Raw genomic sequence first — 27,876 nt, forward strand, 5'->3', positions numbered from 1 at the left:
CAGTGTTGGTACTTATGTTTGCAAATTTGACACTTAATGCTTACGACATTAAGCTCTTTTCTGTACGAATCATTTATCTTGACTCAAAATTTACGTAAGCGTTTTTATCATCAATGCAAATGGTGCGAAACGTCATTGGGATCCACATTTCTTGACGTTTTTGTTCTGCTTTGTGTGTCTATTTCTTTTATATTAAGTCAGTGTTAAATAAATATAATTTACATTCTAATTTAAACACAGTTCAATTTTATTGTTCGTATATGTCCAGTTCTACAGCAAAATTATTTATAAAAATGTTATTAAAATGCAAAATACCCGAATTTTGGGGTAATGATATGCATCGCGGGCTGGTATCCCTCGAATAATAGCTATGCGACTAAATTGAATACACGTTATTAAAAGGGTGACGGCTTACTGTCAATATGCGTACGTAATTTGGTCGGTTAATTTATCAGGAAATATTTATAGGTTAATTTTTTTACCCGAGTTATTATTTACTGTAAATGCTTTTTCTACTCAGATTTTAATTGATATAGATTGTAGGATGCTGTTACTAAGCATGATAATGTGACCGAAGTATAAAATACTGTATTTACCTGTGAAATGTTACGTTGTCCTGTTTTTGCCGGCAGTCACTTGTACAGCGCAAAACTGAGCAATTCACCATATTTGTTGAATTGTTAAGTACTACTACATGCACACGAAACACTGATTTCAATATTTTTCCTGATAATCTTTGCACTGTTCATATGTTTCACACCAATTTGACGTTTACGCATTGTTTGTATCCCACCATAAACTACGGTGGGGAATAAAAAAATATGAGACTCTGACAAAGACAAACAATAATAGCGCTTTCTCTGCTACTCCTAGTGAAAGATACATAAGACTATCCCGTTCTGTCAGTTATCCCCACCACTCATGCCATACCCTCGTGTTTTTCAGTATTTGATGACGTCACGTCATACACTCCACGAATCCGGTTTTCTGTCTCTTTCAAACAACTTTTCTGATGTTTAGTTGTGTAATTTAATAAACATATACTGATTACAAAGGCTTGTATGGTCATTTAAATACGTGTTGGTGTTATTGCTTTATTAATATTTAAAACATATTATGGGTTAAGTAGTCATAGTAAAACATAGGATGATGTAACTGATTACAACATTGAGTGAGAATATTGAACAACCTGTCCGCTTCTAAAGCTGGTCAACCAAATCTTGTCAGTAAAAAAAGGCGCGAAATTCAAATTTTCTATGGGACGATATCGTCGATATCCCTTCGCGTCTACATTTTTCAAATTTGCCGCCTTTTTCTACTGTAAAGATCTGGTTGACCAAGTATAGTTTCCAGAGTTAATAATTGTGAAAAAAATAACAAAAGGTTAAATACTTAACAAAAAGTTAATAAAATTGTCCCTAGTCCGACTAGTCCGAGACTGTTTGTTTTTTAATTTGGAACCTTCTCTTATAAGGGCCTCGCCCGCGCCGTCGGGACTCAGGAGGATAGAACGGCCCGGGCATGGACCTAGAATATTTTAGGTCCATGGGCCCGGGTAGGTATCCAGGTTGCCAATGAGGATTCCATGCTCCTAGTAGAATGCATCTGCAACCGGGAAAACGCAAAGATGCGAAGGAGACTCGTAATTAAGTACCTATGCGATAACGACTGAAATAAATGCTACTAGCTAGCTTATGCTATGCCCTTGTCTTGGTAGACTCGTGGATCTGTGTTTATCAATAATTCAATAAATAATATCTTAATTAAACACCTTAATACGGTGTTATTACTGTTATTAGAGCAGTGTTAACGCTTGAAATTACACATAATATATTGTTGTTAGACTATACATCTAAATATGCGACTCACTTAACCATTTCAGTTCAGCAGTTCTTTTATTTTTTAGGGTTCCGTAGCCAAATGGCAAAAAACGGAACCCTTATGGATTCGTCATGTCTGTCTGTCTGTCTGTCCGTCTGTCTGTCCGTTCGTATGTCACAGCCACTTTTTTCCGAAACTATAAGAACTATACTGTTGAAACTTGGTAAGTAGATGTATTCTGTGAACCGCATTAAGATTTTCACACAAAACTAAAAAAAACAATAAATTTTGGGGTTCCCCATACTTAGAACTGAAACACAAAAAAATTTTTTTCATCAAACCCATACGTGTTACGTGTGGGGTATCTATGGATAGGTCTTCAAAAATTATATTGGTTTCTAATATCATTTTTTTCTAAACTGAATAGTTTGCGCGAGAGACACTTTCAAAGTGGTAAAATGTGTCCCCCCCCCTGTAACTTCTAAAATAAGAGAATGATAAAACTAAAAAAATATATGATGTAGGTACATTACCATGCAAACTTCCACCGAAAATTGGTTTGAACGAGATCTATAGCTGGTCAACCAAATCTTGTCAGTAAAAAAGGCGCGAAATTCAAATTTTCTATGGGACGATATCCCTTCGCGCCTACATTTTTTAAATTTGCCGCCTTTTTCTACTGTCAAGATCTGGTTGACCAAGTATAAACTGAAAATCGTAATTATAATAGTAAATTCCTTTTTATAAATAAACACGCTAAGATAATTTACTTATTGGTAATTTTACTCCTACGAATTAAAAAAGTAGTTACATAAATACAAGACGCGCTAGTAAAAAGTGGCAACATTGTCTTACTTTTTTTGGAATCTAATGACGATTTTCAGTTTTTTTAGTGGCGCACGAGTGTGGAGGGGGCTCTAGAGTACCTTAGCACCCTTTTAGCACCCGAAAGATTCTTACTGACTGACGCGTTGTGTTTGTCAGACTATATTTTATAACGCTAGCAGTGCTGTTATAGCCAGTTTAAACTCTCCTAGGCAGATTATAGCCAGTTTAAACTCTCGCACGAGCCACGAGACGAGCCGCGAGCCGCGCCACGAGACGCGAGTGTAAGCGGTGGGCTCGCGGCTCGTCTCGTGGCTCGCAAGCTCGTCGAGCTAATATAATTTAAACACTAACGGCACGGCATAAGGTTTATAACCGAATGACAAGCCGAACGCGAGTGTAAACGGTGGACTCGCGTCTCGTGGCGCGGCTCGCGGCTTGTCTCGTGGCTCGTGCGAAAGTTTAAACTGGCTATTAAAATATGGAGTTAAAACCAAAGAGTACGAAAAAGAGTTAAGAGTATAATATTTTTTTGCGTCTAGTAATTCCTTTAGATAAATGTCAACGGATCTGTCAATCTCTCCCAGAGTCCCAGAATCTGTCACTCTGGGGCATTGTTATTTATATTATTTCCGTCGTATCTCAATTGCAAATTACTTATTTAGCATCATCTCATTCTACTTTTTTGTTAATATGATACAAGTGATCGTGCTCGGTGCATGGGCGTTGCATTTCTCGTAGTGTATTCCGTATCCATTGGGTTCTTAGGCTAATACTGCAAACACAGGTAAGCAATGGTGATTTGTGATCTCTCAGCTGTGTCAAGATGTCGCGCTATTATTGATGTTATCTCATCTAGATGTATTTTGGAACATATGTTCGCCGTTAACAGCATAACGGTGTATAAGATTAAGGTAAAAACTATGGGAAGTGACATTAGGATAACCACTTGGATGACCTTGAGTAAATCTACGGCCTAGGAAAGTTTATCTAGATATAGACAGACCTTATGTCCATAGATAGATTTAGATCTGAGGTTTGCGACTTAGCCTAAAGCCTTGGGCTAGCTTTAAATCATTAACCTGTACATGTGTATTTTGCATTGTGGATAGAACAACTGAAGATCCTGCTGGTTGTTTGAATTGTATGGACTAGTTGCCAAACATGGTGTGAAGGCAACTTGGTGCAACAAATGGATATTTAAAATATTGGGAGGGAACCAATCTAGCAATTTTATTAAATGTTTTGATTTCGGTTAGGTATTTTTTAGAAACACAACTTTAAAAATTATAAACTGAAATAGACATTATATATAATATTGTCTTTGGTTACCGCGGTAGTTACTCATGAAATAAAACTATTAAAACAGATTATATAGTGTATATTGAATTTATACTACATGATGGAGTATAAATTCAATATAAATGATATAATCCGTTTTAATAGTTAGACATTATATTATATACTAAAGAAAAAGTGACCAAGGCTTCCAGTGCCTAGGCAGCCTAGGACTAGTTGATAAACATTAGCTGTGACTGTATATAACATCTACTTAATTGGTGAAAAATATGTTTTTCCTACTCTCGTCTAAAATACCGTTATATCAGCTACACTTTTAATATTGTTTTGTAATTTATATTGGAACATAAATTAGTTTTATCATACAATAGCAATGTCTCCAAAATTCTAAATATAGTTTGTCATGCCAGATTGCTGTTACTAACTCTTCAATGCATATTATAAAATAAAGTCCCCTGCTGCGTCTGTTTGTTCGCGATAAACTCAAAAACGACTGAACGGATTTTCATGCGGTTTTCACCTATCAATAGAGTGATTCTCGAGGAAGGTTTAGTTGTTAATTTGTAAAGGTTTTGTTTAAATTGGTTGAACTACCCGTGCAAAGCCGGGGCGGGTCGGTAGGATATTTATAAAACATAAATATGACATTTCAAAGTGTAAAGCCTCATCGCAGATATATTCCATCAAAACATGTGGTATCATGGGTGGCATCATGAATTCATGATACAGAGATTTTGAGTTATTCCCTTCACACCCGTTACTGCCAAATTGGGAACTGTTTGGTTTTTTTTTCACATCTGTTATCACTGGGCTTGCTTGATCATTATATATTTTTCAATAATTATGCAATATAAGTATTAGAACATATTAAAATATTTAATATATGGCACCTGTGGCAATAGGCACTGGAGGCCTTGGTCACTTTTTCTTAGTATATGACATTTATTTCAGTTAATATAACATTCTTTCAATAATTACACTATGCTAAATTACTATCATTTAGCATATTAAAACAAAAATGTAACCCACTCCTTTTTATGTGAGCGCTTCGGCCCGCGACTTATTTTGCCTAGAATGATCAAAACTATTGTATGTCCTTTCCTTGGCAATTTTTCCCCCAATTTACTTTGTTAATTCCTGGATTCAAGGATGCAGCAGGCTTTATACTCTCTACAACTAAGCCAAATGTTAAAGGGCACTTGACACTTCTGACAAAATCACACACTTGTTTAAATCTTCTCAATATTAGGTACCTATATACAATATATTCTTGAATCTGCTAGCAGCAATATGACTTTTAAATCGAATCATATTTAGTTATATTGTAATTTTTTTATATATAGTTATTAACAACATTAAGCATGGTGTAATACACTCATATGACATTATACAAAATGACGTAAGGTTTGAGCATTGAGCATGAACACAACAAACATAATTGACATGTTTGCAGATCACTGAGGATGACATTGATAGAAGGAGTGGGTGATGAAGTGGTCCAATTCATGGCCGCACTGGCGGTGGTGGGCGTCGGCATGCTGGCCTGGTGGTCCACCAACGCCCGGCCGGACCGCTACCGGACCGTGCTGGTCATGCGGTCGCGCGCACATCCTGTCACAGTCAGCATACGGCCTAGCCCTAGTAAGTACCATCATACCATGTGTGCATTGTCATGCGGGCGCGCACACAAACCCATCATAAATTCATAATCTAGCATGTGCTCCAATGTAGTAGCTAATTCATAGATGTGTCAAATATAAGTATATTTTACTTAGTATACCGTTATCGTTGACATCCTTTACCTACCTTCCTTACTAAGGACAATGTTATAGGTACAAATCGACCTGGTTGAAAGAAAATGATCTCATGATCATTGATATTGTATCTAGCATATTTTAACATTGATTCACGGCATATTTATTATATTACCAGGCCATCATGATATTTTTTAATCTCTACCTAAATTCGCGTTTTGCTGATAATGGTATATTTTATTGACTTATTTTGCACAGTGCATAACATTAGGTGCCTTATCAACTGCTTATCGAGATTTTAAAGTCCTGAATGTATTAAAACGTTAGTTTAACCTTCCAGGGCCTGCAACAATCGTCGCAAGTACAGTTGCCACGGTTTCCACGCCAGCTTCTACCTCTGAATCAAATGGTAAGCTTATGATTTTGAAATGTATACAGTCAACATCAGAAATAGCTAAGCGGGTGAGGTGTGAAAAATGATTGCAGGCGTTCTTATTCTCTAAACCAGGGGTTTCCAAACTGTGGTAAGTTTGCGTGTGACTAATTTTAATCTTGCTACACGCTTCAAGCGTACGAGTACGTTCTTCTTCTTCTTCTTCTTGTTAGGGGCTATATAAGGCTCCAAAGCCTATGTATCACTGCGACCATCGCTGATCTATTGTGATCGCCACCTACTACAACTCTCGATCCAAACATGCAACTTCAAATAGCTGCAGGATCTTTTTGAACTCGAGAGACTTTACCTCCTCCGGGCGCAATATGTGCCCGCCCAGGATTAAGTCACGAGTACGCATTAGGCAAGGGCACTCTGTGAGGATGTGCAAGGGCGTCTCCTCTGCCTCCATGCAGAGTCTGCACCGCCCCATGTCACGTTTCCCCATGGTGTGCATGTGCTTATTTAGGCAACAGTGCCCAGTAAGCACCCTTACCAAGTTGCGCAGTTGGTTCCTAGACAGCGCTAAGGCGTTCGAGGACGCCTTTTTGCTGAAGGCCTTGATAAGCGCTTTGGAATGGTTCAAACCTGTTGTTTCCCTCCAGAGTTGAATTGTTGTGTATTGACAGTAGGTCTTTAGGGTGAGCCGCGTTAGGCTTTTGGGGATACCACAAAACGGCTCAGGACTGTAGTTTATCCCTTTAGCCCCTGCTCGCGCGAGCTCGTCGGCCTTTTCATTTCCTACGATACCCGCATGCCCTGGGACCCAACGTAGAACAACTTTGTTCCTGGCTCCAAGGTTGTTCAATAGTTGCCTGCAGTTCTCAACCAGCCTCGATGTGGTGACATCAGAGGTTAGGGCTAAGAGTGCCGCCTGGCTATCCGAATGGATATAGATTGTGTGATTACCGTAGTTGCTTTGCAGATTGATTGACGCACATTCTAGGATGGCGTATACCTCCGCCTGGAATATAGAGCAAAAACGTCCTAGGTTTAAGCTGATGCTTTTCCTAGGCGCTTCACCGTATACTCCGCAGCCTACTTCAGATCCGGATTTGGAGCCATCAGTGTACCACCTTAGGCTTCCTTCTTTCCACTTAATTTGACTGTTTGACCAGTCCTCCCTTTTGGGGAGTTCCACTGAGTAATGTTTGAGTGGACAAAATTTGGGTGCCATAGTGTCGGATGGCATCCCAAGAACAGGGATATCATACACTGATTCCTTAAACAGTCTCAGAGTTTTCGATAACCAATTACCTCTCCTCGCGCCCGCTATTCTAAGCATACTAGATTTCGCCTCCAACTCCAGATGCAGGTGAAGGGGCGGTAGATTTAGTATGGCCTCTAGGGCTGCCGTCGGGGAGGATGACATGGCTCCAGTGACGATGACACAGGCAGTTCTTTGCAGGCTGCCAAGCTTCGTCACTGTTACCTTCTGCGTCGTTTTCCTGTACCATGCTACAGAGGCGTAAGACACTATCGGCCTCACTATAGATGTGTACAGCCATAAGGCAATTTTGGGTTTTAGACCCCATCGGTTGCCTGCTAAACGACAGCATATTGCCAGGGCTGATCTAGCCTTTTGTATAATTCCGTCCACATGCTTGTTCCAGGTCAGTTTCTGGTCCAGTGTTACCCCCAGATATTTGACCTCTGTTGAGAACGGAATACTTTTACCATTCATGACAAGCGGTTTGAGTTTGTCTATTTTCCGCTTGTTCGTGAATGGAACTATAATTGTCTTATCTGCGTTGATAGACAATTCATTATCTCCACACCATGTATTTATGGTGTTGAGAGCCCTCTGCATAAGGTCTGATAAAGTACTTTGGCAGTTGCCCCTCACCGTCACAACAAGGTCGTCAGCGTACCCCTGTGTGTCGATTCGGAGCTCCGCCATCTTGTGCAGAAGTCCATCCACCGCAAGAGTCCAGAGCAGGGGAGATAAGACACCCCCCTGCGGGCAGCCTCTCACAGTGGCCACTTCGAGTGTGGTGTTAAGCAAGTCCAGCCTAACCATTCTGCTTGAGAGCATGCTTTGCACCCAGCGGATAGTGGTGGAGTCCACCTCTTTGGCCCTAAGCCCTTCCACCAGTGTCCGAATGGGTGTATTATCAAAAGCGCCCTCAATATCTAAGAAGGCCGATAGGGCTATTTCCTTGTCTTCCAAAGCCCTTTCCACTCTGTCAACCAGCTCCAGCAAGGCAGTCTCTGTAGATCTGCCCCTACGGTAAGCATGTTGGCTGTCGTGTATGGGTTTACTCAGAAGACAGCTCTCCCTGATGTACCTATCAATTACCTTTTCCAAGGTCTTAAGGAGGAACGAGGAGAGGCTGATGGGTCTGAAGGACTTGGCTAACGCGTAATCCTTCCTCCCAGCCTTCGGTATAAATAATACCTTGACCTTGTTCCACTGTTCTGGTAGATGTCCCCAGGCATAGCTAGCTCTGAAGATTCTAACCAAATGCGGGATTAGGACTTCAGCTCCTCGCTGCATTAGCACAGGGCTTACTCCGTCCAGGCCGCACGTCTTGTAGGGTTTAAACGAGCTTATGGCCCACCTCACTATCCCGGGTCTTATGACGAGGGCAGCCTGCCTCCAGTCCTCCGGGCAGGGCCTATGCAGGCCCCTGACCACCTGGGGCTCGTGTGACTGTCCTGCCCCTGGAAAGTGAGTTTCAGCTAAGAGCTCCAGAGTCTCCGTCTCACTAGCAGTGAAGGAGCCATCATGCCTCCTGAGAAGGCCCACTTGATTACTTCTAGCTTTGGAGAGTATCCTGTGAAGTCTCGCTCCTTGAGGCGTATTTTCAATGTCCTCGCAGAACCTCCTCCATGACGCTCTCTTAGCTTTCCTAATCTCTTTACTGTATTCATTTAGGGCTTTCCGATAGACCTCCCACTCATCTGTCCTCTTAGCCCTATTGAATAACTTGCGTGCTTTGGCCCTGAGCCTCCTGAGGTTGGAGTTCCACCATGGGACCACACGTTTAGTTGATTTGACCTTGGGAGCACAGTTTTCTTCAAAGGCACTTACAATGCCATTTGAGACCACCTCTACCGCAAGTTCTAAACTCTCCCTCGTTTTTATCACCTTCGCTGCGGATTCCAGATTACGTTCTAGGCTGCTCCTGTAGCCCTCCCAGTCCGTCCTCCGGGGATCCCTGAAGGTGACCGTTTGAACACTGAGAGAAAAACATATATTAAAACAGATGTGCTTATGATCTGACAGCGATTCCACATCACTTACCCTCCAGTTCTGTATATGCCTGGCTAGATTTGAGGATGCAAAAGTCAAGTCTAAAACCTCCTTCCTAACCCTAGTGACAAAGGTGGGTGTACATCCTATGTTTAGAATTTGGAAGTTATTGAATAGAAGAAAGTCATGTAGTAACTCACCCCTATCATTGATGTCAGTGCTTCCCCAGTTGGTGTGGTGGGCGTTAGCGTCGCATCCCACCAGAATTTCTGCGTTGTGTCTGCGGGCATAGTCGGCCACGGCTGTGAGTTCCGCAGAGGGGTCATTCCTGTCTCCAGGGAGGTATGCCGAGCAAAGTATAATCCTCTGCCCGCTCCATCCCTTGAGATTTACATACGCTGCTACCAGGTCGTCTGTGCATAACTCTGGAACAGGTAGAAAGTCAATGTTCTTGCCAAAAGCAATACAAGCCCTAGGCTTAATTCCGTTAGTATTGTATAAAACTTTACCAACCGAGTTCAGTCCTAGTATGGTTGAGTTTCGCACCCAAGGTTCTTGAAGTAATGCGAGGTCGACGTGTCCTGCAAGCCGGCTTTCAACAATGGCCGTGGCAGCTGCCGCATGATGGATGTTCGCTTGCAGGACCCTCGCGGGTGCCATAGGGCCAACGCCTTTTATTTGGCCCTTTTGGTGACCCGTTGTGGCCCTCCCCTGCCTCTCGCACTAGGAGTCCCTTGAGGTCCTCCTGTTGCTGAGGTTGTGGGTCTGGCCCGTCCGGGTACCATGCCCCTCATCGCGCCCCTTGTGCCTCTGGCTGCCGGTTGCCCGCCCCCACGGCCACGGGAGCCCTGGGGTATAGGGTTTCGGCTGTCAGGTACCATGGTACTTGGCCCAGGAGTAGGTTCAGCGAGGGGCTGAGGTTGCTGCTTCGTCTGCTGTGCTGGGGGAGCATTTGGCCCCCCTTTTAGCCGGAACAGCACCTTCTTAAAGCCAATGGCTACTTCTCCACCATTGGCCTTAAGGGTCTCGGCAGAAGGCTCATCCAGAGCGAAAGTGACCACCCTGCCACCCTGCTCAGCCTTCTCCCCGAGAACTTTCCAGAGTTCTGTGTTCAGGCCAAAGTTCTGGACCCTGAACAGCGCCAAGGCTTCCTCCACAGAGGCCGCCTCGGACTCCGGAATGAAGGTGATAGCCGTGGCTGGTTTGGGCAATTCACCCTCAGGGATGACCGAGAGTTTCGCCTCCGGCCACGGCTTAAGGTTCGGGACTTCCTTCACAAGCCAGTCCCTGCTAACCTGGTTGACACAGGTCACAAGTATCCAGCCTGTCTTGTGAATGAAGCCCAGAAACTGCGGTGCACCGCCCTTCGCATTCGCCCATTGCTTAACCATGGCGAGATTTAGGTGCCGGTGGACCGACTTCATTTGATCCTCACTCATAGGGTCCGAATTACGGATCCCTACTCGTGAGGACCCCGCTACCTCCCGGAAGCTAGGATGCCGAAGCTCCCCTGAGGTATCAGCGCGGATTTTCGGGGCCTTTTTCGCTGATCCCTGTGGAGAATCGTCCTCAGAGCGGACCCTTTTTACAGGGCCTTTCTCCGTGGCCGGCTTCTCCACAGGGATGTCCGCCCTAGGCTTACGGGCCATTGACAGGGCTTGCTCTTTGGCTACCCCGTCGCCCATAAGCCTGCGGAACCTCTTGCGAGCAGCACCCGACAAGCGTTTGTGTTTACGCGGCTCTTTGGCAGAGGAGCTGTCGCCGGGCGTGCCAGAGACGACGACGTCTCTATCGACCACAGCTTCACTCTCCCCTCCCTGGGAGCAAACCTCGGGCGTACTGGAGGCTTCTACAGCCTCCTTCGCTCCGACACGATCATCGGCCAGGATCGACTCCAGAGCCGAGGAAATGGCGTCTAAACTATCTTCTGCTTTTTCTTTTAAATTATCCATAAACGTCCCACGAGTAGCTAGGGAAAAGAGGTCACAGAACGGCAGAGCCCCGCTTGCCGACTGAAGGACTAGAATACTTCTACGATTCGTCCCGGTTTCGTAGAGACGCCGTTAACGACTGGTCTCGCCACCAGCCACGCATCCATCGGCACGGTACGTATGTCACCTTGGATTGGCGGAGAGGTAATAGGGTAGGGTAGCGGAACAAAGGATGGAAGATAGGGGAGGGGGGGGGATAAGAGAGAGAATGGATTAAGATAGGAGTAGAGACGGGAAATGACTATTTGGATCACGGGATGTTAGACAGGAACAAAGGTAGGGGAAAAGGATTACCCGGCGGTTGGGACTGACACACCAGGTATGGCCCTCATACTTGGCTGCTAGTGGTCCGGGGTTGTTGGTAAATAATGCGACGCCCGTCGCGACCACTAGCATTTCCGGGGTGTACGACCCACCCAGCAGTGAACCCCGGGTGGGTTCGACCCTGATCCGCGGCGGCAGATCCAGGGTCGACGGGGACGTGTATGAAGGACTTGAGTGAGTAGACCTGTAGCTCAGCGTCGCAAACCTGAGCGTGCCTACCCCCTCCTACACCCCTTACACGAGTACGTTACGATTCTATAGTTTTTTGTTTTCTGCGAGTTAACCAAACATGATTGATCCTAGGAAGCACAGAGGAGGCGCCCCGGGACAACTCCAGGGTGATCCCCCTGCAGGAGATGGACAGCATCGTGGACGCCGACATGGCCATGATGGACAACAATCGTCTGCACTTCTACAGGAGGATTGACTGTATGTTTAGATGTTTAGGCTAGTTATAGTATAAATTGGGGTTTCTCACACTTTACCCTGCATAGTCCTAAGGGGCCATCCATTAATTACATCACACGAATTTCTAGGTTTTTTGACCCCTCCCCCCCTCATTGTCACACTTGGTCACATTTGGCAAACCCCTCCCCCCTGGTGTGACGTCACATTTTTTCAACGAAATCGCCAAATCGAATGAAGTAGGTTGTACAATGTACCTATTATTCATATTTTACCAAAATATTTTTGAAAAAAGAAATATTAGCAATTTTATATCCCAAAACTGATTAGGAAAGAAAATTAAACTAATAAAAATGATTATCTTTCCAAAAATTTGTTATTTAACTGTACAGCGAATTAAGTATTTTAAATAAGTTAAAGTGACGTCACAAAGTTTGTGACTCCCCCCTCCTCCTGTCACAACATGTCACATTTTCTTGCCCCCCTCCCCCCCATAAACGTGTGATGTAATTAATGGATGACCCCTAATCAAATCAGGGGCCTTACCAAGTCACTATGATGTCTTATTGCGACTCTGTTTAGGACCTAAACTGAATTGCTAAAGGACGGAGCTACATAAGTCGCATAACTCCGTCCCTTAGCAATTCAGTTTAGGGCCTAAACAGAATCGCAATAAGACATCATGGTAAGATTTCTGGTTATATTAGGTACTTGTCACTTGTTGTGAATTCCTTTACGATCGCCGGCGAACCATAGGTGGTTTACGTAACGCAATTTGAGATCCCCTGGCATAAATGTTCTTATCAAAATTGTTTTGTTTTTAAATAGTAGCCAAGTTATCAATTACATAATACTTTGCTTTGACAATGTTTACGATTTTTATACAAAAATACTGACATCTGCTAACCTTAAAGTTAGGTAGTATTATTAACGTCATGACAGAGCAAATTTTTTTTGTATTTCATTATAATACGTACAAAAATAGGTATAGATATACGAGTATTACTTAAGAAAATGCCATTTTTACTAGTTCTTATTTACTTTCGTCTGTCCCAGGGAATATCTGTTCTGTGTACTTATACATGTGCATACTTATGTATGTTACATACATACTTATGTGTGTAAATATAATTGTAGCCCCCCACACGCCGCTGTTGACGCCAGAGTCATCAGGCGACGAGGTGGAAGAGGAGCGGGCACGCGCGGGCGCCGCGCAGATGCAGGAGATGGACAGCATCGTGAGCGCCATGGAGGCCGACGTCACTGCGCGGGACCTGTTCACGCCAGGTCAGTCGAGTTTAGTTTTAATTGTAGCCCCCCACACGCCACTGTTGACGCCAGAGTCATCAGGCGACGAGGTGGAAGAGGAGCGGACACGCGCGGGCGCCGCGCAGATGCAGGAGATGGACAGCATCGTGAGCGCCATGGAGGCCGACGTCACTGCGCGGGACCTGTTCACGCCAGGTCAGTCGAGTTTAGTTTTAATTGTAGCCCCCCACACGCCACTGTTGACGCCAGAGTCATCAGGCGACGAGGTGGAAGAGGAGCGGACACGCGCGGGCGCCGCGCAGATGCAGGAGATGGACAGCATCGTGAGCGCCATGGAGGCCGACGTCACTGCGCGGGACCTGTTCACGCCAGGTCAGTCGAGTTTCGTTTTAATTGTAGCCCCCCACACGCCACTGTTGACGCCAGAGTCATCAGGCGACGAGGTGGAAGAGGAGCGGACACGCGCGGGCGCCGCGCAGATGCAGGAGATGGACAGCATCGTGAGCGCCATGGAGGCCGACGTCACTGCGCGGGACCTGTTCACGCCAGGTCAGTCGAGTTTCGTTTTGATTGACCTCGCTGACTGACGCGAGGTCACATGAAGAAGATGGACAGCATCGTCGTCAAGAGGCCGAAAATGAAAACAAAATAAAAAAGTACCTATCCTTTAACGAATAAAGCCCATATGTGGCCGTATTGCAGGCATCAGACGGTGTATCTTTTAATTGTATACCTACGAGTAGATATCTAGATGCAGGAGATGGACAGCATCGTGAGCGCCATGGAGGCAGACGTCACTGCCCGGGACCTGTTCACGCCAGGTCAGTTCAGCTTTGATTGTTGATTGGACGAGTAGTAGTACATAGTTAGTAAACTCTTTATTGTACAAAAATACATACCTATTAAAAATAACAATAAAATAGTAAGAAGTACAAAGGCGAACTTATCCCTTTGAGGGATCTCTTCTAAACCTTTGAGTAGATGAGAGGACAGAGACGAGACGAGTTTAGCTTTGATTGACCTTGCTGACTGACACCAAGACACATGAAGATGGACAGCATAGCTGGCTTTGGAGCCCGAAAACTAAAACAAAATAAAAAAGTACCTATCCTTTAAAGAATATTATAGCCCATATGTGGCTGTATTGCAGGCATCAGACGGTGTATCTTTTAATTTTATACCAACTCGCCAAAATCGAATTAGCATTTCGGACCTTATTGTAACGAGATAAGGCCAATTCTATGCTTCAGGGCTAATAGGGATGATGACACATGTTGAATTTAATAACAAAATCTAGTAAAATAGATAGCAAATGAGCAATTAATCACAATATTGTGTAAATTAAAAAAATATATGGAAATAATACAAAAATCGAGCACCTGAAAGTTTCATAATTTAAGTTTTTCTTTCACTTCCAAAAACGAAATAAGTAAGGATACCATTCGATTCCTCACATTTTACACAAAAAAAACATTGTATAGCAACTATATACATAAACGCAATATTTCACCGACAAAAACGCTTTTTTCTTCTTTTGTTCATACTTCAAGATGCGCTCTCAGTGACCTTGACGTCACGTTCACATATCAATTTGTTCGGGACGTTTCGCGAGTGAAGTACGACTGTCGGACTTTGACTATCATTTCTGACTTTTGTATTGCTTTAATGCAATGGCTCCCATAGAGACATTTGGTCCTAAAAACAAACCTGATTGATTGATACCAGGGATGTTGCGGATGCAGATTTTTTGACATCCGCGGACGCGGATGCGGATGCGGATATTTAAAGGCTCTCATCCGCGGATGCGGATGTCAAGATTACGTACTTAAAAAACGTCAAATATTAAATTTTTTGTGCTTTTATTAAAAAAAAACGAAACGTTTAGTATTTGTGCAAGAATATAAGTGCGTTATATTTAATAAACAGTAACTTGGCCGACTTTTCTGGATCTAAACTATTCTAGACGATATCGTTATAGGTACCTAATGACGAAATTACCTAGCACTTACGCCGCCGCTAAGACGTTCCTGTACCGACTTGTTCGACATCCGCATCCGCATAAGCTCCGCATCGATTTTATGCGGATGCGGATGCGGATGTCGAAAATAATGCGGAAGTTCCGCAGTTGTGGATGCGGATGTTCGCAACATCCCTGATTGATACCATAAATGAAAATTTGTCATGTAGCCTATTGTAATGTGTATTATATCCTTCCAGAAGCAAACTCCTCCAAGGCGGGAGCCAAAGGCGACACAAAGGATAATAAAGAAGAATCCGAACCCGACGTCGCCGCCGTCGCCGCCGACACCGCCGACGCCGACGCCGACGCCGACGCCGACGCCGACGCCGACGCCGACGCCGCGGCGAGGAAGATACACATCAAACTTAAATATCTTAACGATACGCTCAAAGAGGTGGAGGGGAGTCTAGACGAGTTACTTAAGGACTTTAAATGGTGAGTTTTAAAACTGATTTGACGCTAACAAATGACCTTGACAAATGTCCCGTGTACAGTCGCCATCAGATATATCGGAGCAGCCAAGGTGCTCAAAAATATCTGAACACGCACTCTAACGCCTTGACAATAGAGGCGTGTTCAGATATTTGTGAGCGCCTTGGCCGCTGCGATATATCTGATGGCGACTGTACCACGGGCGGCAAAATTCGCAAGCACTCTAGGGTTCAAAACGGGTTATTGTAACCTCTAATTTCTTTGACGTCTCGATTTTTCGGAAAAAAAAATAATGTACATGGTAATTCCGGTTTACAGCAATATTAAAAAGATAGTTGCTTAGACCGTACAAAATTACAAATGTTTTAATCGACAATTTAAAACCATGTATGTATTTCTTTCTCATGGTATGAACACTATGAACTAATATGATTCAGCTTTGAAGTAGTACTATATTATGTATAATCTAATAAATGAGTTGTTTATCATTATAGGACAGAGGTCAACTCATAAAATAACTATAATTTAAATTAAACAAAACAATAAGAATTGCATAATCGTATCTCTCGTGGAAATACCTACGCTAAATGATATAATGTTGTCATCGGTTTTGACGGTTTTATTTGATGACCTGTCGACCGCAGCCACAGATCACTTACGTAAGACGAAGCATTGTAAGGCGAGTCGAGATCGCTACATATTGCAATAGAGAATATTACGCGAAACTCTGCGTTTCCATTTCCACAATCCGTCACAAACGAGAGAGTCGAAATTTTGTTATGTACCCTCTCTATCACTCTTGCATATTCGAGCGATAAAGAGGCAGATAGCTGAGTTTCGATTTCGCGTTTCCCGGTAGAACCTGTGTAAACAAACCGCCTTGATGTTCAATGTCATATTTTATTGTCTGTGGAAACTTGTCAAAAAACAAGTTTGTATATGATACTCTATGGTTTACGATGGGTGCTAGTGCTGCACTCTGGCGGCAGAACATTGTAGTAATACTACACCGCTTATTTTAGTTGCGGACAAATAATAAAATAATATAAAATATTTTTATTGACAAAAAACAAGTTACCAAGTAGGTTTTGAAGTCCCTGACTTCTGAGCTAGGTAAAGACCTGTGTTATAAAATAAAAAACATTTATTTCGGGTCTTAAAAAACCCATATTTCACTTATAAAATAAAATATAATCATATAAAACAAAAACTAAAAATAAAATACATTAACAAACTAGATACGCTACAAACATTAATTTAGTATATTAGCAACACTAGGTAAAACTAGGCAAATGTAAACAAAAAATTAGTTTCGATAAGCATAGGTTATACGCGTATTACTTATTAGTAACCATTGGTTGTTGAAGAATAAACTGGCAAAGGATAGGAATGATAGGATGCAATACGTCGTAACGTAATAGAGCGCCTTTATGTGGTCGCCTCAATTTGGTCGGCATATGTAAATGCTTCACTAATCGGAATCTTGTGGGTGGTAGTCTATGATCCCAGCGAATGCTCCATCAGCAACGGCTACGTAACACGTTTAATTACCTATCTCATACATGGAAAAATACTAATGATACGTTGCAGTTTAAAAAAATCCAATTTTAAATGTATTTTAATGTTCCGAATTTAATTTAATAACTTAAGTGATTATTTTCAAATTTATAAGTTTTAAGATTAATTTGTAACCTAGCGTGATACAAATTTCAATTTCAATTATATATTTTATTGAGTCACGTGTAACTTTGCGTTGTGACCTTAACTAATTTTAAGACGACCACTAACTGGCAGTAAAAGGTACCTACATAATTATTAATTTATTAACTCAAAACATCCATTAAAGTGACTCTGAGCAAATTTCGATTTTGCAAAGTTGGCGGTATAGTTTGAATGTTGTATGGTGCCCGTAAAATGGTAGGAAGAGACTCCCTATAGAGATGGTATTACTTATTATATTACCATCGTCCATATCCACATTAAACAAATCATATGGCACCGTACAGCACCATCTTATTATGTTGTTATGTCTAGCTATAATAAATAAGACACTGTTTTATATTTTTATTTATTATTTATTTATTTAAACTTTATTGCACAGTAAAAAAATGTACAAAAGGCAAACTTAATGCCAGAAGGCATTCTCTACCAGTGAACCCTCGGGCCAAACAGAGAACAAGCAGTAATAGGTACAAGAAAAATTAAAAATACGAAATTTTTCTATTAGACATAAATTTTTATGTTGTACAACATACTATTTCAACTACACTGCGTACTGTGCGGTTTAAGAGGAATTTCCTCCTGCGGACGCTCCGGCTGTGGAATGAGCTCCCTTCCGAGGTTTTCCCGAGGGTCTACAGTATGGGGTACTTCAAAAAAGTGTACAGGTTTTTAAAAAGGTCGGCAACATGTAACACCTCTGGAGTTGCAGGCGTCCATAGGCTACGCCGACTGCTTACCATCAGGCGGCCCGTATGCTTGTTTGCCACCGATGTGGTATAAAAAAATACATATTGCTATATATGTGTCCTATCAGGCGGCATTTCTCCGTGGAGCTGTCCGCGGAGTCCCGCGTGCGGCTCATCTTCAACGGGCGGGTGCTGCTCGACGACGGGCTGACGCTGCGCGCGTGCGGCCTGCACGACCGCGCCGTCGTGCACTGCCTGGTGCACCCCAAGCGCGCACCACCCGCACAGGTATAGGATCTATATCTGAATAAAGTCTTTTCTCCTATCTTTGCATTCCCTAATACTGTTTGTCATAATGATCAGTTGTCCTAACACTAAAAACCCTAATTTTAATTTCCCTAATTATTGATTACTTATCCTAATGTTATTAAGCATATTTTCTTTTTTGCGAGGGTCGCAGTTCTAACCCTAACCTAACCCACTTTTGTGGCAGCGAGTTCTAAAACCTAACCATTTTTCAGAACCTTACATTATGGAAAATAATCGTTATGACAATTGATCGTTAGGGCATGTGCCCATTAGGACGAACCAGTTAGGGCAAGTGACTTTAGGACAAACGTTGTTAGGGATTCAGAATGACACCCCAGGTATACACTTACGGCGTTATTCATAAACGTGATGATAGTCGTTTGTCCTTATCTATCGTTATGCCATAGAGAGGGACAAACGACGATCATCAGCTGATTAACTTTAGCAGCCGTTTATGAATAACGCCATTAGGAATCACATGTACATACAATGAGCTGACATACAGGCGGTTTTCACATTGGATGCGGATCCGCACGCCACTCCGGTGTGCCAGCGGGACATTGCCATATACGTCAATACGTGCATAGCGCTCTCTCAGTCACACATCGTGACATACATTCCTCTGTCAGGCTTGCGGTAGATCATGTGGCTACCGCACTGATCCCCATAAACAATGATAATGATGTTTATCAAATCGCCTTCTATAATTCCAACTGCATACAGCCAAATCTTCACCCACATCGTAGCTAACCATAATATCTCACCAAACGTCAGAGTTAATCGGTAAACCTATCTTGCCGCTAAGCTTGAGCTTTTACTTCCAGATAGTTTAAGGATAGGTGAGCGTTTTCCAAAAAAAAATGTACATTTCATTCACGTCTTCAAAATATTGACTTCTTGGGCTCATTTTACTCAGAATCATTTGTACATTCACGCCTCATACATGGAAAAATGTGTCCCAAAATTATGTATGAAAAAATATTTTTCCAGTGCGTCACGTTCATACAAATTCATACAAAAATGTGACGATCTGGAAAGGAAACCCTGGGACACATTTTTTCATGTATGAAGCGTGAATGTACAAATGATTCTGAGTAAAATGAGCCCAAGAAGTCAGTATTTTGAAGACATGAATGAAATGTACATTTTTTTTGGAAAACGCTCAGGTACCATAAAAAGAAGACGTGTTAAGATTCAATGCACTAACTTGATACATTTGTATCAGGGATGTTGCGGATGCCGATTTTTTGACATCCGCGGATGCGGATTTTTAAAGGCTCACATCCGCGGATGCGGATGCGGATGTCAAGATAGTACCATAAAAACGTCAAATATTACATTTTAGCAATTTTTATTTCAAAAAACCGGCCAAGTGCGAGTCGGACTCGCGTTCCAAGGGTTCCGTACATTAAGTCCCAACTCACGCTTGACTGCTCATTTCTAATAGGTTTTTTGGTTAACGACTAAATTACCTAGCAGTCTAGCACTTAGCTTACGCCGATGCTAAGACGTTCCTGTACCGACCTGTTCCACATCCGCATCCGCATTAAATCCGCATCGATTTTATGCGGATGCGGATGTTGAAAATAATGCGGAAGTTCCGCGGTTGCGGATGCGGATATTCGCAACATCCCTGATTTGTATTTCCAGACTCTGAATCCAGAGGAGACGGGCACAGCTGAGTTGGTGACGGATGGCACGCCGCCCGAGCGCGCCTGGGACCTGGAGAACATCCTCATGACGCTCGTGTCCGTGGCTCTCACCGTTGTCTGGTTCTTCAGGTCAGTCTGTAGACCTGTCACAGGATAGATAAAATCACAGTAATCCTACTAACGAACTTCATCAAGCAAGTATCAAGTCTGTCCGTCAAAAGTCCGACTCGAATCGAGCCATAAACGCTGACTGGCGCTCGACGCAACTGCACAACGACACCATTTTGCATATCGCCGACTATTAGGGCTCAATTAGACGGCGCGCGAACCTCGTATACGATTTCAGTTACATTGCGGACCCTTGAGGTTACATCAATTCAGCCAATCGATGAAATGACGCAATCTAATGAAAGTCGCATGCGAGTTCTCGCACCGTCTAAATGAGCCCTTAGTGTGGTGTCTTAGACCCGGTGCCCACTATCGGCAGGCAAAGCACGGCACGGTTCGGTGGCATCGGCATGCCTATTTACGCCTTGACATTCTGCTGGATTCTTCGGCAGCCTAAGAGTACCTAAAGACGACCGAGGAAGTTACTATCCAGATAGTTATTAAGTTGATATCTGGATAAAACGAATAATTCGAATATCATTTATAACAAAAATATTATTAAAAATTATAAGAGAACTATTTTAAGAACGCTGAAAGTTATAGGTAGTAAAATTTACATGAAATAAAGCCAAATATCTCGTGATCATCTGAAGTAAACAAGAAAATAATTTTTCACCACACCAGCTGGTAAAGGCTCTCTTGATTGTTCAAAAACTGATGAGAAAGTTGCATTTCATCCACATGTGTGGCAAATTTTGGAGCGGTGAAAAATTCTGTTTCACTCGGTGGCAAAATTGTTTAACTAACTCGCTACGCTCGTGGTTCAATTTTGGAATCCTTATCTTACTCGGGTGTCAATAATTAATGAATTGTGCGTTTGCCAACAGGTGCGAATATTCGAACATGTTCACGGCGAGCGCGAGCGTGGCGCTGTTCGGGCTGACGGTGTTCTACAGCGTGGCCATCTTCGGCCTGTACCTGTCCGACACCTTCCACTTCGAGCGGCGGCCGCAGCCCGTGCCCAACAACTAGGAACCTTATTATCTAAGCCGTTAGGTCGTTTTCAGGCTGCGATACTAAACCGATATAAGCGATGACGCTCAGCTCTGGTGGCTTATTTCAGGGGTCGGCAAACATTTGAGGAGAACCAACCGCAGTAGAAATCACCAGTTTAAGGAATCTCGGAGCCGCAAATGTTGTTTTCAGTAGTCTAAAATATCTAAATGTAATTTTGTTCGTCCCTTGAAATCATACCTCCAAACAGCCGCGGTTTGCCGACCCCTGCCTATTTAAATGAATGGCAAGCTGGAGCAATTAAGCCACATATATTTGTCTCATTCACCTGCGTTATGTAACCTTAGCAAGGCTCGGTGACAACAAACCATATCTGCGGGCTCAGCACGGTTCCATTTTTATCCACTATCACTAAGCCCGTCACTTTCGCACTTACATACTTGTTAGAACGTGACAGGCATGGTGATAAATGATAAAACTGCGACCGTGCTACTAGGGCAGGTCTGATTACGGCCTAAGAAGAGTTGATGTTCAGGCACAGAATAAATAATAGTACTAAGTACAGAAGACTCACTCTCTAACAAAACGCGTCTGTTACGACCAGCACAGATATGGCCGCTAGGTGGCGACAGCACCACGCGCGGCTATGGCTTCCCCCAAAATTGGGGCCAAACGGATGTACTTTTAGCTACCTGTAGCATAGCGACGAAATCGCGGAGTGACCCACTCCTGGTTCAGGTAGGAATCATTCGGATAAAGGTTTTCTTTAATGCGGAATCGACTGCGTCTTACTAAAGAATCTTGTACAGTCAGCAGCAGAAGTTGCTAAGCGGGCGAGGTGTTCAAAAACACATTGACACGCTCTTATTGTCTTAACAATAAAGTCGCGTTAAGATACTTTTGAACACCTGGCCCACTTAGCAACTTCTGCTGCTGACTGTACAGTTATTATGTTATTTGATACCTACAGTCAAAGAAAGCTTTAGGAACAGGTTGCAGATCCAGTCTCTTTTAACATATTCACTACCAGACAAAAAACGGCGCACTACCCCAGAAACCGGTCGTCTATAGCTGCGTATAAAACTCCCCGCCGAGCGGGTTGTCCGGCATCTGAGCAAAGTTTACGAGCGCCCACCAGGTGGGTTCCTGGTAGTGAATGTGTTAAATCGTTGATGTCAACTTCAAAATGTCATCAAAAGTGAAATAGGTACGGAAATTAGGAGTAATTGAAGTCGTAATCGGGGAAATATTGTAATAATGTGAATCGAATGTTGTGAGACAGTTTTTTTGTCTATGGATTATTATAAAGTAACTACGATACATTTATCTTGGAAAAAGATATCTTTATAATGACAATGTATAATCATAATCCATTTTGTTTTTCCAATGGATAGGTACCTATGTGAAATTTACTACCATATTTTCTAGCTGAGGGACGTACGCTCCTAACCAGGGATGTTGCGGATGCAGATTTTTTGACATCCGCGGATGCGGATGCGGATGCGGATTTTTAAAGGCTCACATCCGCGGATGCGGATGCGGATGCGGATGTCAAGATTAGGTACTTAGAAAACGTCAAATATTACATTTTTAGTATTTTTTTTATTAAAAAAACCAAACGTTTAGTATTTGAGCAAGAATATAGGTGCGTTATATTTAATAAACAGTAACTTCGCCGACTTTTCTGGATCTAGACGATTTCGTTATAGGTAATGACGAAATTACCTAGCACTTACGCCGCCGCTAAGACGTTCCTGTACCGACTTGTTCAACATCCGCATCCGCATAAGCTCCGCATCGATTTTATGCGGATGCGGATGCGGATGTTGAAAATAATGCGGATGTTCCGCGGTTGCGGATGCGGATGCGGATGTTCGCAACATCCCTGCTCCTAACATAACATACCAACTAAACTATTTGCACCAACCAAATTTTATGTGCGTACTACAGGTAAACAAAAGGTTATTTATTATTGTTTATTATACTTATCCTGATTCGTTGCAATAACAACCTTTATTTACTATAGGATATAACCCGATTCAAAAGTAAATTGTTTTTATTTTAGTAATTATTTAAAACGGCTCTTGGCGGCTTTGGCTATTTTTGTTTTATTTTCTACTAGGAAAAGGTTTTGGGTGTAGGATTTCGTGTTTATTAAGTTGAATATGAACTTAACACGTTATAATAAACGATACTGATTTTCTTTTCCTAGTCAGTCATTTATTTATTGTTGTGCGTGGAACTTAATTACTACGGGGATAGTCTCTATACAGTATGTGTACACTGCGTACCGCCAGCTGAAAAAACCTAACACCCTGTGCAAGCATAAATGTTAACTCTCCTTTTTGGATGGAATGTCTCATCTAGCCTTGCACAAATACCTAAGTAAAATAACCAACATCGCGGGCTCGATGGAATAGGGACAATTCCATTATAATCAATAATCATCACTGGAGTTTCGTCATAATCAAAAGTTTAGCTCCCTATTATCAAAGCATTACGGTATATTTTCGAATGGCCGGGTAATCGTTGTATTTTGGGTGACTTAGTTTTAGAGACGTCGGTAAATAAAGCCGTTGGACTTGTAGTAGGCAGGATTTTATGAAAACAGAAAGTACCTACACTCAAAAAGGGTTTAAATTAGATTCGAGAAATGTTGCTTTGATGTTTTATCGTGTGTACTTTCGGATAGAGATAGTTTCTGTGGGTATTTAACGCTGCAAAGCGTTTCAGCTACCACACTTTTATGCACCAACATCATCAACATGGATTAAAGATTAAATGGAAAATATGATGAAATTCAAAATGTGCGACATATATTCCATGCAAACTTTATGAATGTCTTGCATTTTATATCAATGAGTAAAAATGCGGCTGAAACGCTGTGATTTTTTAGTTGAAATCGTTTGAGATGATGTAATTTACAAAAACTTTCATTAGAATTAGACGGACAATAGTCAACATTTGAATGGAATATTTTGTTAAAACGCGTGTTAAATGATTTTAACCATACTTCTTTATCTGCAGGCATCGATATAACTAGCGAGGTTCATAGCATAGCATCATCTAGCAAACTAATGTAAATATACACGTACCTACTAGATATATATACTTTTTGTATTAATTTAGGTGTAAGATTCATTTATTTTTTCATAATTATGTACCCATTTGAACACGCATTTGACGCATTCATTTCTCATCGCTACCATATTATAAGCGTGTTTGCACTTGTACATACCAAATTAATGAAAACATACGGGATATCTATGTATTTGCCACAATCACGGTATGAGAACACGGAGAGTAAAGTTGTGTCCTGCGCTATACTTTATTGTTATTTACTTTTTAAGATCATTCATTATTCAAATAAAATATTGAGACTTCGTTGTAAATTTATTTTGAGCATAATTCATTGAATTATGGTGAAACCCAGATCCCTGTATGCTAATAAAGAGCTTTTTTTTACATTTGAATCGACTTCTACTTGTAGTCATCTCATTCGTATGAAAAATGGCGTTTATAAGGACACGAACACTTTGTTCAAAGTCGGTGTAGAGTTAGCTTAGATGGCCTCTCAAGGTGAATTTAGGAACTATAGTACGATGCAGAATTTGTATTATACTGAGGCGCATGCTGCTCGCGCATGTTAGCTTTGGTTTTTTTACCTACATATGATTCTTCTACTAGTTTTAAGTATTTTTTTTGTTGACTCGTAGAAAAAGTATTGTATACAATAGTGATATAATCAAGCTTCTGAAAAGCTCTCCATTATATCACGATTGTATAAAATACTAACATCAGTTTGCAAAGTTTTCTGGATTCGAGTTGGTTTCAGCCAAAGATCTATCTACTCAATTATCTTTGGTTTCAACTGAAGCTGCTGTCGGGTAATTGGTGCAATTAATGAAGCCACGAGAAACATTTAATAATTTATTATGAAAAATATAATTTTGGCCGGTTGCACCAAGCAGTAACTCCAAAATTACATGTACGAAAATTTTACTTTTTTTTCTATTGGATGACAGATGCATTGCGGTCATAGTTTTATCACTATGTTAATGTGCATGGTGCAACCTGCCCTAAGTAGTTTAAATAACCCTGGTTCTTTCTTCATTCTCCAGCCCAGATGTTTTACCTGAAAACAAATACGGACAAAGTCAGAAAATATAGAAATTATACAATTGCTGGAAGTTATTTGTAGCTTTGTGCAGTATGTATCTCGCCGGATTGAGGTTTATTGAAAATGTACATAACAATAACCTCACCTAGACAAGAAGTTGCTCTCTCCAAATTCAAAGTTCTTGTAAACATGAGGAATAACAAGCAATCTAATTTGAGTTTGGATGATTAAAGTACTGTGGAAAAAGAATATTTACCTGTGGAGAGTGCGGAATGTGGAGGCAAAGTTGATGCGATGCTGGCTTCATCCTGTAAGACAAAGAAAAATGCATTGTAGAGATTTGTTTGCTTTTTCACTTCACTATTTAAAATAGAATGAGAGGTCAGCCATCCAAGGAAGTTTTAAATGCGTGGTAATCAGGGTTGCGCATATCATAAAGCATTATATCATCATTCAAACTACTGTGGAATTTAGTTTCAAGGAGGGTACTAGTTGGATATGGATACATTTATTTATTTGGGGCAGTCATTCAATGTATTACTAAGGGGGCAAACCATAATATGTAATGCAAATTACCTTTTTTCGAGTTTGGCTCTTTCTCAGCCGAAAGCTTCATCTGAAATTAATAAAAAACTAGTAAGTGGCCAAATTTTACATCAATTCAATATGCATCCACTATTTTTGATATACTTACATGAACATATCACTTAGGAAATGACTCGACAAAAACAGATATAGGTTTTTATGTTTATTAGGCCATTGGCTTTCCATGTGAAAATAAAGATAGACAAATAGAAAGTCATTGACAAGTGGCATTTGTTGTTTATCGCTTGCGGTGGAGTTGCAGCGTGTTGCGGCGCAGCCAGGCGGCGCGGCGGGAGCCTCCCTTGGTCTGTGAGTAGCGATGGCCCTTGCCAAGACCACGAGAGCTGCGACCAGCGGAGGTGAGGCCGCGCATCTCGCGATGCTTGTGGACAGCATTCACTATCCAGTTGATCTTGGGGTCTCTACGGATGGCCTGTAAATATGGGACAAGTTTAGTGAATTGTGTAGATAGGCATGAAAGGATGGAGTTTGTGAAGGTATATCAGATAGTTTGGTAGGTGAGTATTCAGCAAAACCTTTCAGATTGGTGCATGACAAAGTTGTTCATCATAAGAATGCTAATGTTAACATTTGTGTAATTGCCTTTAAAATAGACAAAAAAATCAGACTAAGGGCTCATTTACACGATGCGAGTTTCATTACATTGCGGTTTTGATCGCACGCAACCAACAGTCCGCAATGTAACTGAAATCGCATGCGTCTAAATCAGCCCTAACTCAGATATTTTCTTTGTTAAGTTATAATATTGATAGTAAGTATAAGTCTGGTATTTCTAACCTTGTGGGAAGGATCAACAAGGATGACCTCGAAGTATTTGTAGGAAGAGTCCTGGGCAACCCAGTAGGAGTTCAGGACGCGGAGACCTCCGCAACGGCGACCAACACGCTCCTAAAAATACAGAAATAAGTTCATTTAGACAACGTAAACTGTTTGGGCAAGACAGTCTGATATCAGTTTTCCTACAAATTATTTAAGAGCAGCATGTTTGACATAGTATTTAGCTTGAAAACAGCACGTGTATCCTGCATAAGGTTCTCTGACCACCATAAACATGGCATTCCTGTAAAAACTAACCTCAGCAATGGACTGCAGGTTGCGCGTGGGCTTCAACTGGTTAACTCCGTGGCTCTTGGGCTTGCCGTAGGTGGCGCCCTTGGCGACCGGGCGCTTGCGGCCTCCGCGGCGCACGCGGATTCTGAAGATTACGTACCCTGCACAAACGGCGATTTTTGGGTTAGGATACAAAGTTGGCAAGAGATTTAACGTTACAGATGGATATTTTATTTGATGAATCGTGAAGGCCAAACAAACTTTAATATGCCATTTATTGAAATCGATTACTAGAGAAACAACGTGGTTTAGGTTAGAAAATTTATGAGAGAAGAGGTACATTACCTTGCTTGGCGCGGTATCCCATCCTCCTCGCCTTGTCAGGCCTGGTGGGCCTGGGGGCGCGGTGCATGCGCGTCAACTGCCGGTATTGCCATACCCTTATGCGCAAGAGAAAACGCATAACATCGCTCAGTTTTTTGCGGTACAATTCCTGAATATATCTGTACGCGCCCATCTTGGGAAGCCTGTGGCAGACCTAGCAACAAAATCAATTATTTGATCAGAAGTCACATCATCGGTCTGGCCACAAATAGAGCGATCCACGACCCTTCCCCGTCACATAAAACATGTTCACGCTGTAATCAAAAACTAGATTTAAATCAGATAATACACTTAAATACTTCAAAAGAACAATGCATTAAGGCTTTTTAGTACTATGATTACTTAGAACACCACGAATTCACTATGATTATTAAAGATTAAATTTAACATACGTCTCGCGTACTCCACAGGTAAACCGGAAAAGAATACTAAATGTACAATGTGCTGACATTGACA

The 27,876-nt window shown here is 42.1% G+C and overlaps 3 protein-coding genes across 3 annotated transcripts; 1 reads left to right on the forward strand and 2 right to left on the reverse strand.

Annotated features, from left to right (window-relative positions):
- The first annotated feature begins 3,242 nt into the window (after window positions 1-3,242).
- Window positions 3,243-21,428, forward strand: LOC134656964 (transmembrane and ubiquitin-like domain-containing protein 1). Its single transcript, XM_063512531.1, has 9 exons — window positions 3,243-3,433; window positions 5,399-5,586; window positions 6,040-6,108; window positions 11,947-12,072; window positions 13,186-13,344; window positions 15,538-15,772; window positions 18,306-18,465; window positions 20,137-20,267; window positions 21,134-21,428. The coding sequence occupies exons 2-9, from the start codon at window positions 5,409-5,411 to the stop codon at window positions 21,276-21,278; spliced, it is 1,203 nt and encodes a 400-aa protein (XP_063368601.1). The 5' UTR covers window positions 3,243-3,433; window positions 5,399-5,408; the 3' UTR covers window positions 21,279-21,428.
- On the reverse strand, window positions 7,888-11,172 carry LOC134656954 (uncharacterized). Its single transcript, XM_063512519.1, has 2 exons — window positions 9,118-11,172; window positions 7,888-8,405 (listed from the first exon to the last, which is right to left on the reverse strand). The coding sequence occupies exons 1-2, from the start codon at window positions 9,986-9,988 to the stop codon at window positions 8,395-8,397; spliced, it is 882 nt and encodes a 293-aa protein (XP_063368589.1). The 5' UTR covers window positions 9,989-11,172; the 3' UTR covers window positions 7,888-8,394.
- Window positions 21,429-26,115: 4,687 nt separating the features above from the next.
- On the reverse strand, window positions 26,116-27,876 carry LOC134656974 (large ribosomal subunit protein eL15). Its single transcript, XM_063512542.1, has 5 exons — window positions 27,813-27,876; window positions 27,382-27,574; window positions 27,061-27,197; window positions 26,764-26,874; window positions 26,116-26,398 (listed from the first exon to the last, which is right to left on the reverse strand). The coding sequence occupies exons 2-5, from the start codon at window positions 27,551-27,553 to the stop codon at window positions 26,204-26,206; spliced, it is 615 nt and encodes a 204-aa protein (XP_063368612.1). The 5' UTR covers window positions 27,554-27,574; window positions 27,813-27,876; the 3' UTR covers window positions 26,116-26,203.

The sequence above is a fragment of the Cydia amplana genome, chromosome 2 (assembly GCF_948474715.1).
Source record: "Cydia amplana chromosome 2, ilCydAmpl1.1, whole genome shotgun sequence".
Classification (NCBI taxonomy): domain Eukaryota; kingdom Metazoa; phylum Arthropoda; class Insecta; order Lepidoptera; family Tortricidae; genus Cydia; species Cydia amplana.